The sequence below is a fragment of the Oryza glaberrima genome, chromosome 8, assembly GCF_000147395.1.
Source record: "Oryza glaberrima chromosome 8, OglaRS2, whole genome shotgun sequence".
Lineage (NCBI taxonomy): Eukaryota > Viridiplantae > Streptophyta > Magnoliopsida > Poales > Poaceae > Oryza > Oryza glaberrima.
In genome coordinates, this window is record NC_068333.1 from 12,718,355 (window position 1) to 12,734,955 (window position 16,601).

The 16,601-nt window shown below is 41.5% G+C and overlaps 1 protein-coding gene across 1 annotated transcript; it reads left to right on the plus strand.

Annotated features, from left to right (window-relative positions):
- The first annotated feature begins 411 nt into the window (after nt 1-411).
- LOC127781780 (uncharacterized) lies at nt 412-16,341 on the plus strand. The gene is made up of 17 exons (XM_052308818.1): nt 412-558; nt 1,506-1,936; nt 2,021-2,117; nt 3,101-3,145; nt 3,314-3,525; nt 4,842-4,944; nt 5,035-5,130; nt 7,382-7,629; nt 7,720-7,800; nt 7,888-8,325; nt 8,544-8,661; nt 9,303-9,344; nt 11,431-11,541; nt 11,795-11,866; nt 11,940-12,058; nt 13,748-13,811; nt 14,308-16,341. Exons 2-17 carry the CDS (start codon nt 1,524-1,526, stop codon nt 15,928-15,930), a joined length of 3,882 nt encoding a protein of 1,293 aa, XP_052164778.1. The 5' UTR covers nt 412-558; nt 1,506-1,523; the 3' UTR covers nt 15,931-16,341.
- Nucleotides 16,342-16,601: the final 260 nt, after the last annotated feature.

Here is a 16,601-nt window from a genome sequence, read left to right on the forward strand (position 1 = left end):
GGAAGTTAGCAGCTCATCACAAGTCAGTTAAAAATCAATTGTTCATTGCCGTATTGCTCCTATATCTTAAGCCGTAATAACTTAATATAGTCGCATTATACATATATGGGATGGTTGAATAGCTATTGTCTACATAGTATACATGATCGTTGCTTTGACTTAATATGCGAATAGATATTCGTAACCGATAGTGGTCATATCCGTCTCGGTACGTATACGTCTCATATATGTACCCGATATTATCTGTACTTGTATTCGTATTCGATACTATCCGTATTTAACCCGATTCCGATTATAAAATATGGGTTAGGATATAAGAAGGATGAGATCCGACCGAACCCGACCCGATTTCACCCCTAACCCCATCGCCACGCGGCCGACGCGCTACATGCAGCACAAGAGGTGGCGTGGCGACTCCCCGAAAACCAAATTATTTTAGCCATCGAACAAACCTCCGCGCTCTCTCTCTCAACCCTTTGCTCCTGCGTGCTTTTGGGCTGCTGCTGCTTCTGCTCGCTGCGGCCGGGAGGAGAGGGAAACCGCTTCCGCTCGCTCCAGGTGCGGATTTCTTCTTCGCCCTCCTTCCGATCCCTCGCAGTGCCGGCGCAGCGTCTTGGGGTGTTGGTTAGGGTGGCGTTCGTGCGCCTCCGATTCCGGCGGGGTTCTTGCGCCGTGTCCGTTCTTTGGGGGTGGTATTATTGGGGTTCTTGGGAGGGTTGGGGGTGGTGGTGATGCTTTTCTTTTTGGTTTCTTGGCGCTGCGATTTCTGGTGGATACGTGTTCTTTGAGAGATTTGTTCGGTTCTTGCTGGGTTTGTTGTCAAGAATCGATCGCTCTTCTTTACTTGTGGGGGATTTGGCTGGGGTTTCCTGTTCTGTTTCGATACAGTGTTTTCCCCTTTCTTTTTAGAATGCGAGTAGAGCCGTTTCTCCGAGACGTCTACTTGTAGGATCGCCTCCCGGAGCATATCGTTCCTGCGGCATTTTTTGTGAGCTTCTTCCAGCGCAAATATTGGTGCTATTCCGGCGGATTTTCCTCAACTAATTTGGGATAATTTCTTGCCTGCTGTTTCTGTGTACTGTGTGCGATTTCATTTTGGAATACTGCATGCTTTTGTAGCAGTAACCGCAAAGGATTTTTATTTGCCGTTTCATCTTAGCTAGATTATTAAGCATTTAAGCATGAATGATTTTCACAGTTTAATGCTCATTGAAGCTGTCTTTTGTATGATTAGAAATTAGAGGCACCTTTTGTTCTCCGTGGTGATATGTATCTCAATTCTTATTGCTGTAAGATATCTCATTCTTTAGTGGCTTAGTGCTAAATCTGCTAAGTTCTTTTTTGTATGTAATGTCTCTATGATATTCTTCAATGTAGTATCATTTACTGCTCATCCTTAGAAGAGGACAATTATTTCGGGTTCTGCTGTTTATGACAGATAATAACTTTTAATATAAGCTGTGGGTGCAAGATTTCTTTTTGAAAATTCTCCCTCCCTATGCCAGAATCTAGCAGCCTCCACTATGTTTGACGACGACGATGACGTGGAGCCACCGGTTAACGATGTGGACATCTACTATTTTGAGGAAAGCGAGGACAAGCCAGTCTGCTTCAGTGTCTTGCCCATAAAGTTTGATGAGAACGAAGAAGTCGCATGTTCTGATTACAAGGAACTGAACTTGCGTGGATTTACAGATAATAACCGTCATGTGTTCAAGAAGGTGATAGCTTGGAGGGTAGATCTTGATTGTCAGAGGCCAAAGATCTCAGTGCTTTCGAGTGACGGGAAATGGATAGAACTGTTGAAACCACGGATGTGCTATTATGAAAAAAAAGTTCGATCAATATTGATCACAGTGCAAATGCTCCACTTTGTCAGGAAGTGTCCCAAGAAACAACAGAGAAGCCTTTTTGATCACCTCGGTGAAGTTTTCAAGTATTATATCTGCATGCCTTCCCTTTTTTCCTTTGCTATGCCACAACAAGATCTTAATTTCTATATTTTTGTTGTTTCTTGTAGTAAATTTGGTCCTGTACCTAATGGGGATGACATAAAGAAGCACCATCATCTAATCAAGCTTTTCATGGAGAGGGATCCAATTTTAGTGAAGTCGAAGGTATGGATATTAAATCATGATGTAAAATATACAGTATGTTCTTGATAGCATTAATGAACTTCACTAATTAAGCATTTCACACTTCTGCTACAAGGCAGATCAGAGTGAAGCCTTATTCTGACAGTTGCCAAATTAGAATGCCATGATCAAATGGGCCCTTTAAGTTCGAATAGCAAGACAATAAAGCACTGTCAAGAAGGCCATGGCCAAACAGGTCACTTGGATTCAAGCTAGATAGTAAGGTCATACGTAACACACAGGAACCTAATTTTGGGTGTTCACCATGTCCTAGATGAATATACATGGTCCTAGATGAATACTAGAAGAAAGTAAAGACTAACTCTCAATACCTTAGTGGCTTAGTATAGACGCTATGCATAACTTCAAAAACAGTATGTGGTTTCGTGTGGTGTGGTCACCCGACCTTGTAGTGCCTATCCATTCCTTGCATGTTGCCCAATAGATCATAGATCTCATTTTAGAACATGATTGCATACCTTGTCACCCCACCTTGTAGTGCCTATCACCCTATCCATTCCTTACATGCTGACCAATAGATCATATATCTCATTTTAGAACATGATTGCATACTGATATCCTTCCATATGCTCATTATGGCTTATAGATATGCTCATTATGGCTGAAACTCTATAAGTCAGATTTACCTCTTATAGATATATATTCCGTGTATTAAGATACACTACTTTGAAGATAATTATTGCATCTTAGGGGTCAAGTTTCACCTATCTTAATACAAATGATGTGCAGAGCTTATGTGCATCCCCTAAAAATCTTATGTGTCAAGTTAAGCCATCTCAATCTATTTTCTCCTCACATCCCAAATTACCCTGCCATCCTCTTGGCCGTGTCTTCTCTCTATGAATTCTAGCCCAATTTAGCTTGGATGTCACAGCATATGCTTACATAACTTCCACTGTAATTCAATCGTATGTTTGTCATGATGACTATTTTTGTGCATACAGATTATACAATGCTTTATTGAGGATGCTTCCAGGAAGGCCATTGAGGTACCTTAGATAGTAATTTGCTGCTTGATAAAGTATTATTGAAAATCAGGCTACAGATGCATATGTTCAAATTTCTTATATTTATAAAATCCTTTAGACTTTAGTGTAGATTTCTATTTCAGAAATTTGTTGTGTTGTGTTTGATTTCTGTTACTCATCATCAATTAGCCCATACCAAGGAGAGCGTGTACAGAAGATCGATTTATTGTCAGTGATGAGTCACTTGAAAGCAGTGATGACTGCAGCTACAGCGATAGCGACAGCAGTGATGATAATAATGATGATAGTACTGATGAAGATACTGATACTGATGGTAATGCAACTGATGATGATACAGATATGATATGTGCCATATGTGATGATGGTGGAAAGTTGCTTAGGTAGGTGCAGTTTTGTTTTCTGTTGTGCTCATCAACTTTACTTCAATGCCTCTTACTCTTATTCATGATGTGTTCTCATGTTCCCTATATCTTTCTGTCTTACCTCATGTTGTTCCTTAAGTATATGAATTCACACAATTTAGGTTCTTCGGTATTCTATTATCTGGTTCATTGCAAACTGCAAAGCATAGTTGTGCAAATTATTGGTCTTTCTTGAATGTTAAACGTGAAACTATTAGCTGCCCCTGTTCCATAATTGAAAGTGATGTATGTACTATCCTAAGTTTGCTTATACCTGCGTACTTAGTCAACTGGTGAAATTCGATCCTTGGCCAGAGAGAAAAAAAAAGTTTCTGTAATTCATAGCCTGAAGGAATTCTGCTGAATTGGGTTATGGGCATGGGAAACTTCATGCAAGAGAATTATACCTTAGACATAGCGTGAGCAGTGGCATGCTTTTGGGGTGAATAGAGCATCTTACAAATGAAATTATGCTTTTGATACATTAATACAGCTGTGTCACTTGCACAAAGCAGTGGTTGGGGTTGAGTTTGATGAGCAATGGAAGTCATATAATCTCATAATCTGGACTTTTGGAGTTTGTATGGAAACATGGTAACCCAAGGCATTCAGCTTCCCTGTTGATTGTGAGCATTTATTAGATCATATGTCTATAGCAGCAAGGCATAGGTTGTGGTGCCATGAAATGCCATCTATTTTGTTGCAAGTCTGGTTAAACTTGTGTAAGACAATCCCATTTCCATTGCGGCTATCATTGAAACTTCTTTTTTCAAGAAAAAATGTTGAAAATATTTTTGGTACATGAGTTTCATATCCCATCTTCTTGTTTGTTGATAATTAAATATTCATCTATATTTTTTTCTTTTATTCTCATCATTTCCTTTCTTTTGGATTCCTCCCCTAAGTTTTTCTAGAGAACCAACGATTTCTGTGCTACGGTAGGTTATTTTTTTCCTAAAAAGTTCTATTTGGTGAGTTCCAATGCTGTTTCGACCATTAGCATAAATTTTGCTGCAGTAATTGTGTTAATTCTTACTGTTTTTCATTATGGGAGATGGAACCATATCTTGTCAAGTTGTTGCTTCCTCTAAGCATCTGATGTTTCTTCCTTAATGCATTACATGTAACAAAAAAGAAAAAAAAACTATTCCAATTTTCCTGTGGAGTATTCATTCTGCACTGAGCCACTGATAGAATACCGTGGAACTTCCTGCACTTTAAGGATATACTATTGTACATCAATGGCAAAATGTCATTTGATTCTATTCTTTGCTTACAGCTACTGTTTGATGCAGCTGTGAAGGTCCATGCAAGAGGTCCTTCCATGCCAGGGTGAAGCATGGCAGGAAATCCAAATGCAGAACTCTCCGTTTCACTTCTGTGGAGCTAAAGCTAAAGGTATACTTTGGGGTTCTACTAACAGGTGCTGCAGTTTTTTATTTCCGTTCCTGGCCATTTCTGACTGCCTGCTTCTTTACGCATTTACAGGAAAGTGGAACTTTCTTGTGTGAGAATTGTGAACATAATGAACATCAATGTTTCAAATGCGGAGAGCTTGAGCCATCTTATGGTCCAAATGCTAAGGTAGCATCTTTGATCTTGCTTGCAAGGATGTAATCATATAGTATAGCTAGACCTTTGAGCCTATTTTAGTTAAATGGAGAATTTATCATTTGTCCAACAGTTGTTCACCCACCAATGTTCTGCACCATGGTACATTAGTTTTCATAAAATGCACATACATGATGAAACATTGGATCTTTTGAGCCATTCCACAATTTTCTTTCACAATTCCCAAAGAACCAGCCTTGAGCTCATGAACCCTGCACACCTCTTGGACAATCACCTCCTCAGGATTAGATGGCAGCTTTCCAACCACGACAACTGACAGGGATCACCGGATATCATTCACCATGCGCGATATGTTGGCGTCCTCTCAACAATACGCCATGGCTTGATGGTAAGACCACCCGAACTGCTGGTGACAAGGGACCCAGACACCTGTACCGTCGGCTCAACGCTGCCCCTGCCAGACGGCGGTTGTGGCTAGGGGTGGGCAGAATAAGACTGAACCGAAGAATCGAACCGAAAAGACCGAGACCGAGAAATTCGGTTAGTAATTCGATCTCAGCTATGAAAATACCAAATTTTTTTCGGGCAATTCGGTTATTGTCTTCGGTTAACCGAATTAACCGAGAAAACCGAATTGTGGCCCAATAGGCCTAGGAGGCCCAATAAGCCCAGTAAATTACTAAACCCTAGAAGCCACCACTACCACTCAGTCCTCACGAGGCATCCGCATCACGCCGCCTCCGCCTCCGATCCATCCCCATCACGCGTCGCACCGCGGTAATTCACAGCATCGGCGCCGCCTCCGGCCAGCCCGCCTCCGTCGCATCCCTGACGAGCGCCGCCTCCAACCATCCCGCCTCCGCCGCGGCCCCGAGGAGCGGTGCCGTCCGCATCGGCGCTACCTCCGCTGCGGCAGCCGTAGCCGTGGCCCCGACGAACGCCGCCATCAGCGGCGCGCCTAGCGAGCTGCGGCGTGGCCTTCGCCGCTGCAACAGCCGTAGCCACGGCCTCGCCCGAGCCGACGAACTTCTCCAGCGATTTCAGTCAGACCGAGACCGACACTGAAAAAACCGAGACCGAATTTGCCGGTCCTGAGTTTTTTGGGATGAAATTCGGTCCTGAGTTTTCAAAGACCGAAATGACCGAAAAACCGAAGACCGAGACAGAATTTTTCGGTCAGACCGAACGCCCACCCCTAGTTGTGGCTCACCAGCTGAATCCCTGCCGCCTGAACACTGGTGCTTGAGCACCCAGCGCTGGGCTAGCCATTTTGGCTGTTGACGTTGCCTGAAGCTTGAGTGTCAGCGACTGCGGCCTCAGCCATGGATGGGGCGGCGTTGGAAGGAGCTGTATCCCACCCAGGCGAAGCCACACCGACGTGGTCTTTACAGGGCACACGTACAAGTGATGCCCGATCTTGGGACACTTGAAACAACGCCGTACGATGATGGCAGTCGAATGTGCAATGGGTTATGGAAAAACAGTTGAAGCAACGTCCATGCAAATCCATTGGCACTGACTTGGGCGGGCGAGAGGGCCGGCGAGGAGCAGGCTTCCTAGCCTCAACACGAACCCATCCCTTTGTATCCGGAGCAAACCTCGCAAGCACCTTAGTCTCCTGCTGGGCCTCTCAGGCTTTTACCTCCTAGGCTGTCGCCGGCAGAGACACAACCACCTTTGACACCGAGGTAGCCGGAGAGCGAGCCGCAGGGGTAGGAACTGTCGGCCCTGGCGAAAGAAGAACCGTCTTGAAGGAAAGAGGCAGAACATCATCGCCATCAAGAGGCGGACTGGAGTCACACCACCGTTCAAACTTCAACCGGCCTAGGGCTGAGGACAAAGCAGGGGATGGAACTGGTGCCTGAGGAGAGCAGGGGGCTGGCCTTGGCAGCACAGCTGTGGAGATGTTCTCCGAGGTCGGAGTGGCCATCGGCGTGGGGTTAGAGGTAGGGGAGGTGCCAAAGGGAACGGGAGAGGAGAGGACGTGTGAAGCCATCGTTTCTTGTGTTGACTAAATAGCTATCTAATGGTGTGTTTTCGGAAATGGCGTAAAAAAATAATGGCAAATAGCAATTTTATATTGATATAAACTACCTTAGTGCAATTATGGATATTGAATGTTACCTTTTAGACACTTCAATTCTAGCAGGGAGAAAGAGTCGACAGTAAACTCTATTGAATGCTGATTACTAAAATAATAGTTTTCTCAGAGTATCTTATTCGTGACTCTTCTAGTCATTTTAAACATCTCTTCATTCTTTAGGTGTTTCAATGTAATAAAGAATCTTGTGGGCACTTCTACCACCCCAAGTGCATCGCAGTGCTACTTGAGCCTGAAGACACTGATGGTGCTTGTAAATTGGAGGAAATGATCGCAGATGGTATGTCATTTACATGCCCTGTCCATTGGTGCTTTAAATGTGCAAAGATGGAGGACAGGACACGAAGTGAATTCCAGTTTGCAGTCTGCAGACGCTGTCCAAGATCATATCACACAGAATGTTTACCAAGGTGCTGTGCGGTATCCAGTCTAGCTACTTTTGATTTATTTATTTTGTACAGCTATCATGTTCTCATGGCATCAAATGGTATTTTTCACAGCGAAATTTCCTTTGAAACAAAGGACAAAGGTGCCCCAAAACTTGCTTGGAAAATTAAAAAAAGGAGTTACTTCTACTGTTTGTAAGTTTGTTCTTCATTAGTCTCCATACTTTATCTGCACTTGGTGCTCAAGGAATCGTAACTAACTTCTGTGAAAACTTCATGCAGACACCATGGAATAGATGCTACTACTGGAACACCTAGTGGGGAGCATATAAAGTTCCCTTCTATTCCAAAAATCAAGAAAACGAAAAATCTTTCTAAGAAGGATGCTCAAGTGACTGGCAAAAGGAAAAAGAGCGGTAATAAATTTTCAACAAAATCCACTAAGTTGGCAAATGTGTCACCTAGAGGAGAAAGCAAGCAAACCAGAAGAGTAGCAAGGAATAGTTCATCTGAGCATATTGCACTAGAACATGGGTGTGCAGTAAAGCGCTTAAAAAAGGATCTGCAGTTTGAAGTACCTCTGGTTGATGTTTCTGCTAGATTAAGTGGTGCAAAAACCGTGGAAGGGAAGGAAGGGCAACCTGGAACTCCGTCTTCATTTGTTATGGGGGAAATATCAAAGAGTGCATCTTGTGCGGTGGATGGTGAAACAGAAAAGAGGTGGCTCATTTTGGACCTTGCTATTACTTAATTTAAAACGTGGCCCTCACAGGGGCCTTCCAAGAAACTTGACTTCTTAATATATTTAATGTGAATGATTTCATCAACTGAGACCTGCTTCTGAATTGTTTTCTTCATTTTCCTTTGATCATTCTGCTGTACAGGCTTACCACATGATTCTTACAAGTGATATGGATCTTTTGGTATCACCATTTCAGGGTAACAAGTACAGCAGAAAAGGAAATATCTGCAGGGACATCCCAAGATATGGCTACAAAGGATGTACTGAGGCAGCCCAGGATTGAGATAGATGGTTTGTCAGAGTGTTCGGTTCAGGTATTTACAGATTAAAAGTTTAAGCATCCACAATCGTGACTGGGTTCCCCATTTGACAATTACTAGTGGTTGTTACTTCACTCTAGGCTGTACTTATGAATTACGATGGCAAAGAAGTTTGCACACCAGCTACTGTATGCTTTTGGCTGTAGAAGTGAAATGCATGTTCATCCTTAAATTATTATCAATGAGTTAGTAAAATGAAAAATCTGGACCAAAGTTCACTCCTTTACTAGTTAAATAAGATAGCCTATGTTGATTGGCCTGTTTGCCTTTGAGCTATGCTTGGTTCATAAGCTATTAATTGTGCATTATTGTTTTGGGGCCTAAAATTTCACTAAGTGAACAAAACTGATTAAGACAGGCCTCTAGTCGGAGAACTGTTAGTAGAGTTAGTTTTTGACCTTTGGCGCCTGTTTTGGTGGTCAACAAGTTTACAGTAAAAAACACTAAACTTTTTTTGCTCATGTGTGCCTGGTCAAGATTGCTGCGATTCAAATTTGAGGATTAATCGGACTTAGCTCGACAAATAATTATCCTGCCAAATGATCATGGTCCATTAAGCAGCATGCATTTGTAATAAATAACTTGTTGATGCTTTGGAGTTATATGGCTCATTGGTTCCTTTCTCTTTGTTTTAGATTGCTGATAAACTTCATTGGTATGTGCAGCCTGGCAACACGGTATGTTTATAATCTATGTTGACTACAATATCTAAAGTTAATATGAAAAAATATCACAAATCCAACTTAAACATGATTATATTAGAATAATCAACCACCTACATACTCCCTCCGTCCCAAAATGTAAGCATTTTTAGCTATGAATCTAGACAACTGTTTGTCTAGATTCGTAGCCAAAAGTGGTTATATTTTGGGACGGAGGTAGTATACATGTTTACACAACTCCTATCTTCATTGCTGAAATTCACTGTATTTCTTATTTAACTGTAATTACCATAATTGGACCACCAAAACCAATTGTGACATATTTTCTCTTTACTTTGATTAACATGGTAATTTCTAGCACTGTAGAGCATAGGCAGTTCTTTTTCTACTGTTTTATAGTGCAATAGATATGTATATTATGGTCTTCCATAGTTCCATATTTTATAGCCGCTAGTTTATAAGAAAGTTGCATGCATTGTATGTTTGCATATTGTTGTTTCCTTGGACCTGCACTGAACGTTCACATAATTTGAATGGCAGATCAGATTCACCACACCGTGGCAACCTGTATCTTTATAGGCTTGCAAGGATAAACTTAATTAAGATTCTCTGAATAAATTTTCATAAAGTTTATCGAATCATTGTTTCAAATTTTTTTTAGATAATGGAAAAGTTCATATTTCCTGCCATTGCATGATATGCACACAGCCTAATTGTTCATACATTTTAGATAATGGATCATTCATATACATCATAATGAATATACATAAACTAGGGATGGGACAACATCATTTTGACAAAAGCCTGGACCAACTTGTCATATTTGACTTGGGTTTAGATTTGCTAGCCAATTGTGAAACATGTTGACTGCATTTTGCAAAGGAGATTAAAGGAAAGGTGATATGAATTGACCCCATAAAAACCTGGCAACATGCACTAAAAATATATATGTAGAAGAACCTCATATTGTTACTGAAACCACATAGCTCAGAGCCCTGCCATTTATGTTTCAAATTTCAATATCTCCCTGCATGAATCTAATATTTGTTTGAGATCCCCCTTCAATGTAAACATCATGGCCCAGTGTACTGCTGTCTTTTGTGAATGATGGCTCCCTTCAACTCCATCACTCTAGAACATGTGAGGTCTCTGTGGCCATCTGTAGCCACTACTCTGAGATGCAGACCCTCTGTTGCATCAATGCTCGCTCATTATTTTGGATAATTGCATGCCTGTCTCATAGACACCAAGGTCATGTTGTCATCCATCTAGCACCGAGGATTTGGATGTGCCTTCCTAGGTAATAAGCCCATGCCATCTGTTGTTTTGCCATGTCAATCAACATTTTGCATATATGCCACTGTCCTTTTCATCCTAGCAATGAGAATGCTCCAATGTACAAACTTTCTTTGCCCTGTGGAGATTTATTGTCAATTTGTCATATCCCCTGGTCAAGAAATTTGTAGTTCTCCTTTCTCACTATCTTTCCTCAAAATTCATTTGATTATTTTCTCCCTTAATGTAATAAAAAGCACCTTATTTAGTTATTTGCTCAAACCATGCTGAATCATTTTGTAGCTGTGTCTCTCCTTTCTCACTATCTTTCCTCAAAATTCATTTGATTATTTTCTCCCTTAATGCAATAAAAAGCACCTTATTTAGTTATTTGCTCAAACCATGCTGAATCATTTTGTAGCTGTGTCCAAAATTGACAACCTTGGCCCTGTTTTCACCACCGTGTGTGCCCTGCTGCCCTGATCGTGCCAGTTGTATAGTTGTATCATCACCAATATCTTGTTCCACAAAGTCCTGTTGTGCATATGGTGGTCACTTGCCAGGAAAGCTGTGGAAAATTGCCAGATGGGTTATTACTAGAGAGGTCCATTGTTGTCGTGAGGGAGGTAGTGGAGGCTGAGATAGATTCCAATCTTGTCGGCACCACAAAACTTTTTTTCACAAGTCCAGTATACCAAAAAGGAAGTTGTAGAATGATAATAAACAATAATCTTCCTCTGAACAAAATCTTCAATATGTTTGTATTAATTTGTGTATAACTGTTTTATGTGAAAACTCATTAGTTTATTATTATTTACAATGGTAGATAGTTGATCTCTGCTTCAACATGGATAATTTTAGTCGACTGATGAAAGAAAAGCTTGAAGATGTGTCTAAAAGGTGCAATTTCAAGAATTATGATCTCTTCCAACATAAGGTGAATAAAAGCAAGACTATGTACTTTGCTCTTTTCTAAATACTTCAACATTGGACATATTATCTTTCAGCATGAGATTTTTTTTACCCTTTCTCAAGAATTCGTGAACATCTTTACATTTCGCAATAACAATGTCCCTTCAGCAATTATCCTTCTTTCTCCAAGTAAATGTTTACTAATTTCATAAAAAAAAAAGTAATGTTTACTTAGATAGCTTTGCCATTCTGAACTGGAGATTATGAATATTTTGCAGAACAATCTGTGTTTTGATGAGAGCAACTGGGTGACCATGCAACCAAAGGATTTACCTCATGGATTAAATCTAGTATGTTTTGTATCCTACTTTACAGGCATAAGCATCTGGCATACTTATAATATTAATCTTTTGTCCTGAGCAGGTTATGGTCCTGGACCTTCCTCTTGATATCCAAGCCGTTTCAGTGAACAAATTTGTTGACAAAGTATTAACCTTTAAGCCAAGGCTTATTATAATAGTTTCCCCCACAGATATTGAAAGGTAATCCTTGGACATATGATTTTCATTTTTTTCATTTTTAATTTGTAATAGAATGAATTTCACAAAACTGCAACTATTATTTTTGAAATGCAGCTTTGCTAGAACTTTTTAGTGTGAATTTCACCTAGTTCAACAATAAGGAAATTACAAAAACACAAGGTGCAAATCTGTTATCTTTTTCTTGAAAACGCAGGAGGAAGTGCAAATCTGTTATCAGGGAGCAGTTCCAACAGTATTGCTAAATGACTCTCTAAGGCAAAATTTGGTAATTTTGGTGAAAATCTGCGCTCCGCCTTGCCAAACCGCACTGCTCACTGCTGCCTTGCCAACGTGGACCCCACCACTCCACCCCATCTCTCTCTCTTTCTCTCTCTCTCTCTCTCTCTCTCTCTCTCACCAAAATTGCAGGAGACCATGCCAGCGGTGGTGTCGTGGTAGGCTGTGCATCCTTCCTGCGCCGTTCTCCGCCACTGATAGAAGCTCCCGTGGCCACCCCAATTTGTTGTCGGCTACTAGCTCCCCTCGGTCATCCTCTCCGCACGGTGCTATCAACACCGGCCAGTGGGACGTCGAGCCTCCCCTCGGTCACCTTGATGAGGGCTTCATCCCTGCTACTCTATGTCACTGTTGCCGCCCGTCCTCCTGTGGCCTGTGCTCGCCTGCTGCCATCGAGCAGAGAGGGAAGATGGTGGGGAGGGGAAGATCTAGAGGGAGGGAGGAAAAATAAGTAAATTGACTGACATGTGGGACCTACTGTCAAATTGGTGAGTGTAATGGAGATGGTGTTGGAGTGAGGCAAATTTAACTCTTTTTTTTTTTTGCCAAACCGGCCAAATGGACACTTGGAGAGCCAAAAATAGCAACTCTGTTGGAGATGCTTGGGTCCCACATGTTAATCACCAATAACAAGCACGGTTGACAACACTTAAAGGGCTGTGGGGCTGCATTGGAGAATGACAAGTGGTACCACTAAATAAAGCATGCTTGATAGCAGGGTTACATGTTCTTTGAAATATTTGTTTTTTGTGTTATTGCTGAAGCTAGATGAAATACACGCCCCCTTTGAAACACAGGATTGAAAAAACATAGAAATAGGAAAAACAAAGGAATAGGATAGGAATAGATGTGCAAAATAGAGAATTGGAAAACTTTGTTGAGATGTTCGTTTGGTTGGGGCCATAGAAAAAACACAATAATTGGTTTGGATTATTACAGGAATTAGGCTACTTATCTACTTGTACCCATCTGGCTTACACTAATTGAACAGACAAGTGGCGAGAATAACCTCCGTTCCAAAATATAAGCATTTCTGCGTATTTTTCAAAATGTATGTGACGTTCCAAAATATAAGCATTTCTGCGTATTTTTCAAAATGTATGTGACATCCCTCTGTCCAGATACATTTTGGGAAAAGCACAGAAATGCTTACATTTTGGAACGGAGGGAGTAGTAACTTTGCCTTGATCCTACATGAACTAGCAAAAACATGAGCTTGGAGTGGATGCTAAACTTCCTATATTTTCCCCCTAGAATCACAGGGAAAGGATTCCTGCTTATGCCTGCGAACTAAAGGCAACTATTATGTGAAAAGTTCATTGCAGAAGTGCACTTCTCACATAATAGCTGCAGTTTTATGGAGATGTATTACTATTGATCTTTGGTTCTTAACCCTGCTTGATGCACACACAGATTGGATTGCAAGGAGGAGCCCTATCATTTGATATGGGAATATAATCAGCACATCTTTGGGAAGGTGAATATCTTCCTTTTTTTTTTTTTGAATATTTAGATAAATTTTTGAGTAAATTTCACAAGACCTAGAGTTTTGAGGTATCTGCAATTTAAAATCCCAGGTTTTACAATTTGTTTTAAGGAACCCCTGTTTCGGGACAAAATGCTTCACAAAACCCCAGATTTTTGGAATATATTCATGTCCAATTTGTGGTATTTTTAGCCATATACTCACATTTGTTGCAAAGGTGGCTAATATGTGTATGTACTTTGTCCTTTTTCTCACTGAAAAGAATCAGCATACTATTTCTGTAACAAGTATTGTGCATGGATACCATGATATAGGTGTACACCAGGGTTTCATGAAATGATGAAACATACTCCCCCAAAACCGGGTCCTTAGAAACAAATGCAAAACCTGGGGTGGTGTTAGGAATACCCAAAACTGGGTTTGTCTTAAATTTACTCAGAAGTTTTGGGATACTTGCTGTTACTTAACCTGGAAGTTTGTTGTGCAGCCATTGTATCAACCTGGTGATGTGGATGTGAATGACGACGCAAAGAATGGTTTGCATGTAATTCCTCTCTGTGTTTCCTTGTGGAGTTTCCCTGACAAGACACAGGAGAATATGAGGATAGCTGGAAAACATGGCCATTTAAATGTTGGGCACAAGGCACATAGTGTCATGTTGAAGGATTCTTCTGTGGACAAAGGTGCTAAGGGGGATAACGAGATCTTCACAGTTGGAAAAGAAGACACTAGCGAGAGAGAACAAACATCTGAGCACTGTTCAGGAGAACGATTGATAATTCCCAATGTAGTTACTTTTCATGCAAATCAAGAGCAGAATGATGAGCTACAAAGCTTGTATAAGGAGAAACATGCTAATGGAAGTGGAGGCGGAAATAACTTGACATCAGGAAAAGAGAGTGATGTGCATCGGGGAGAGAATGCATGTGGGCATAACTCTGCAGCACGTCAAAAGACAGAGATCTCGAAGAGAGAAAACAGAATGACGGATAGTACACATGAAGAGAACATAAGATCAGGAAAAGAGAAGATTCCCAGGGATGGCAGCAACAAGGGGACAGTGAAGCCAGATCTTGTTGATGGACTATCTCCAGATAAGCATGTAGATGTTGCATTTGTGCACAAGACAACTACCAACAGAGTAGATACTCAGCAAGAATGTGGATACAATGTGGCTGTAGATGTTGATGACAATTATGCTCTTCAACATGAGCCAAAGAGTCCTCACGGCAATGATAATCTCAGAGGAACTGAAATGGATACTTCAGGTGACAATTCAAGAAAAACCAGGGAACAAAAGGAGGTGACTGATGGTAAGAGATTGGACTTGGATAGGAAAAGAGAAGCCGTTCGCATGAAAAACGTGCGAGATGGTCATCATGAAGATGATAGAACTGCTCATCCTCAATGTGTTGACGTCAAAAGTCCTTCGCATAATGATGATCAAAGAGCACGAGGGGCTTCAGTATGCAAGTCCAGAAAGAGGGGGACATCAAATAGAATACTAGAGTCAAGGGATACCGTGAGCAAAAATTCAGCTAGACGCCAGGTACCAGTGGAAAGAAATGGTCATGCTCCATATTCAAGAAGGCCTGATTATAGTGCTACTGCAAGGCGTGGGTCCCCTTCTTATCCAAGAAGACGTAGAAGATCAAGGCATTTCAGCTCTGAAAGAGACTGGAGCACAGTTCCTCCTCGTGGTAATTCACCCGATACCGAGTACGATGGTACTAGATACAATACCGAGTATGATGGATATGGATCCCAGTCAGGGTGCGGCTACCATGGAATGGACACTCTTCCTGTTGATAGATATTATCCTCAGGAGCACCACAATGGTGCATATCGACCTCAGACAAATTTTGGTGAGGAGGAACAGGCGGCGGCTTATGGTAGGCGTAGGAATGATCATGGATGGGGACCAGATTACCGCCGTCGAGACAGTTTCGACTGGGAACACAGGAGTTCAGCTAGAGGGACAGTTACAGATAGGTATGTCCCTGACCTTGAACAGACTAACCATCAGATACCAGGTCAGGCTAGCCTACAAGATGGCTACTTCATGCGTAGAAGCAGGTCTTTTGTGAATATGCATGTGCCCTACTACTAGAAGGTTGTTGGCCCTCTTGACCCCTTTAATCTCTTGTAGTCAGCCAACGGAAAGCCTGAAGGAACCAAAGTTGAACCCTAGTCCGGGTAGTTAACTGATGTATGTTAATGCATAGCGATCAAGAGCATCTCAGTGACTGAACTGCAGTCCCATTTTGTACATTCTAACTACCAATTTAGCCCTACTTTTCATACTTTGCTTATTTGAACTTGCTTTTCAAAATTGTCTGGTCCTATTCCGTTAAGGCGAGTTAACAGCCTTAAGTAAGGGGTAAATAGTACCTTTTGCCCTACTTGTTATATCTTTTTTTATTTTTATTTGACCCTGTTATATCAAAACGTGCATATATTCGGATCTTTGACATAACTGTAACAAATTTAACACATCTTTTACATATTAGACAAGTTTGACGAATTTGGCTTAAATTTGACTTTCATTCGCTTTATTTTTGACAAAATCAAGAAAACAAAATCTGAAAAAGTTATGGCACAATTTTTGACAACCACTGCCCCCGACAGAAGTGTCGCTCCAATCCTTTCGCGCTAGCGGTGCTGCAGCCCTCCCTCTGGGCATTGTAATCGCCACCTCCCCGACATCTACACTGTGCGCACCGCACCTCCTCCCTCTCCCTCCCCTGCACCACTATGCGACGGTGCTTCCGCTACTTCCTT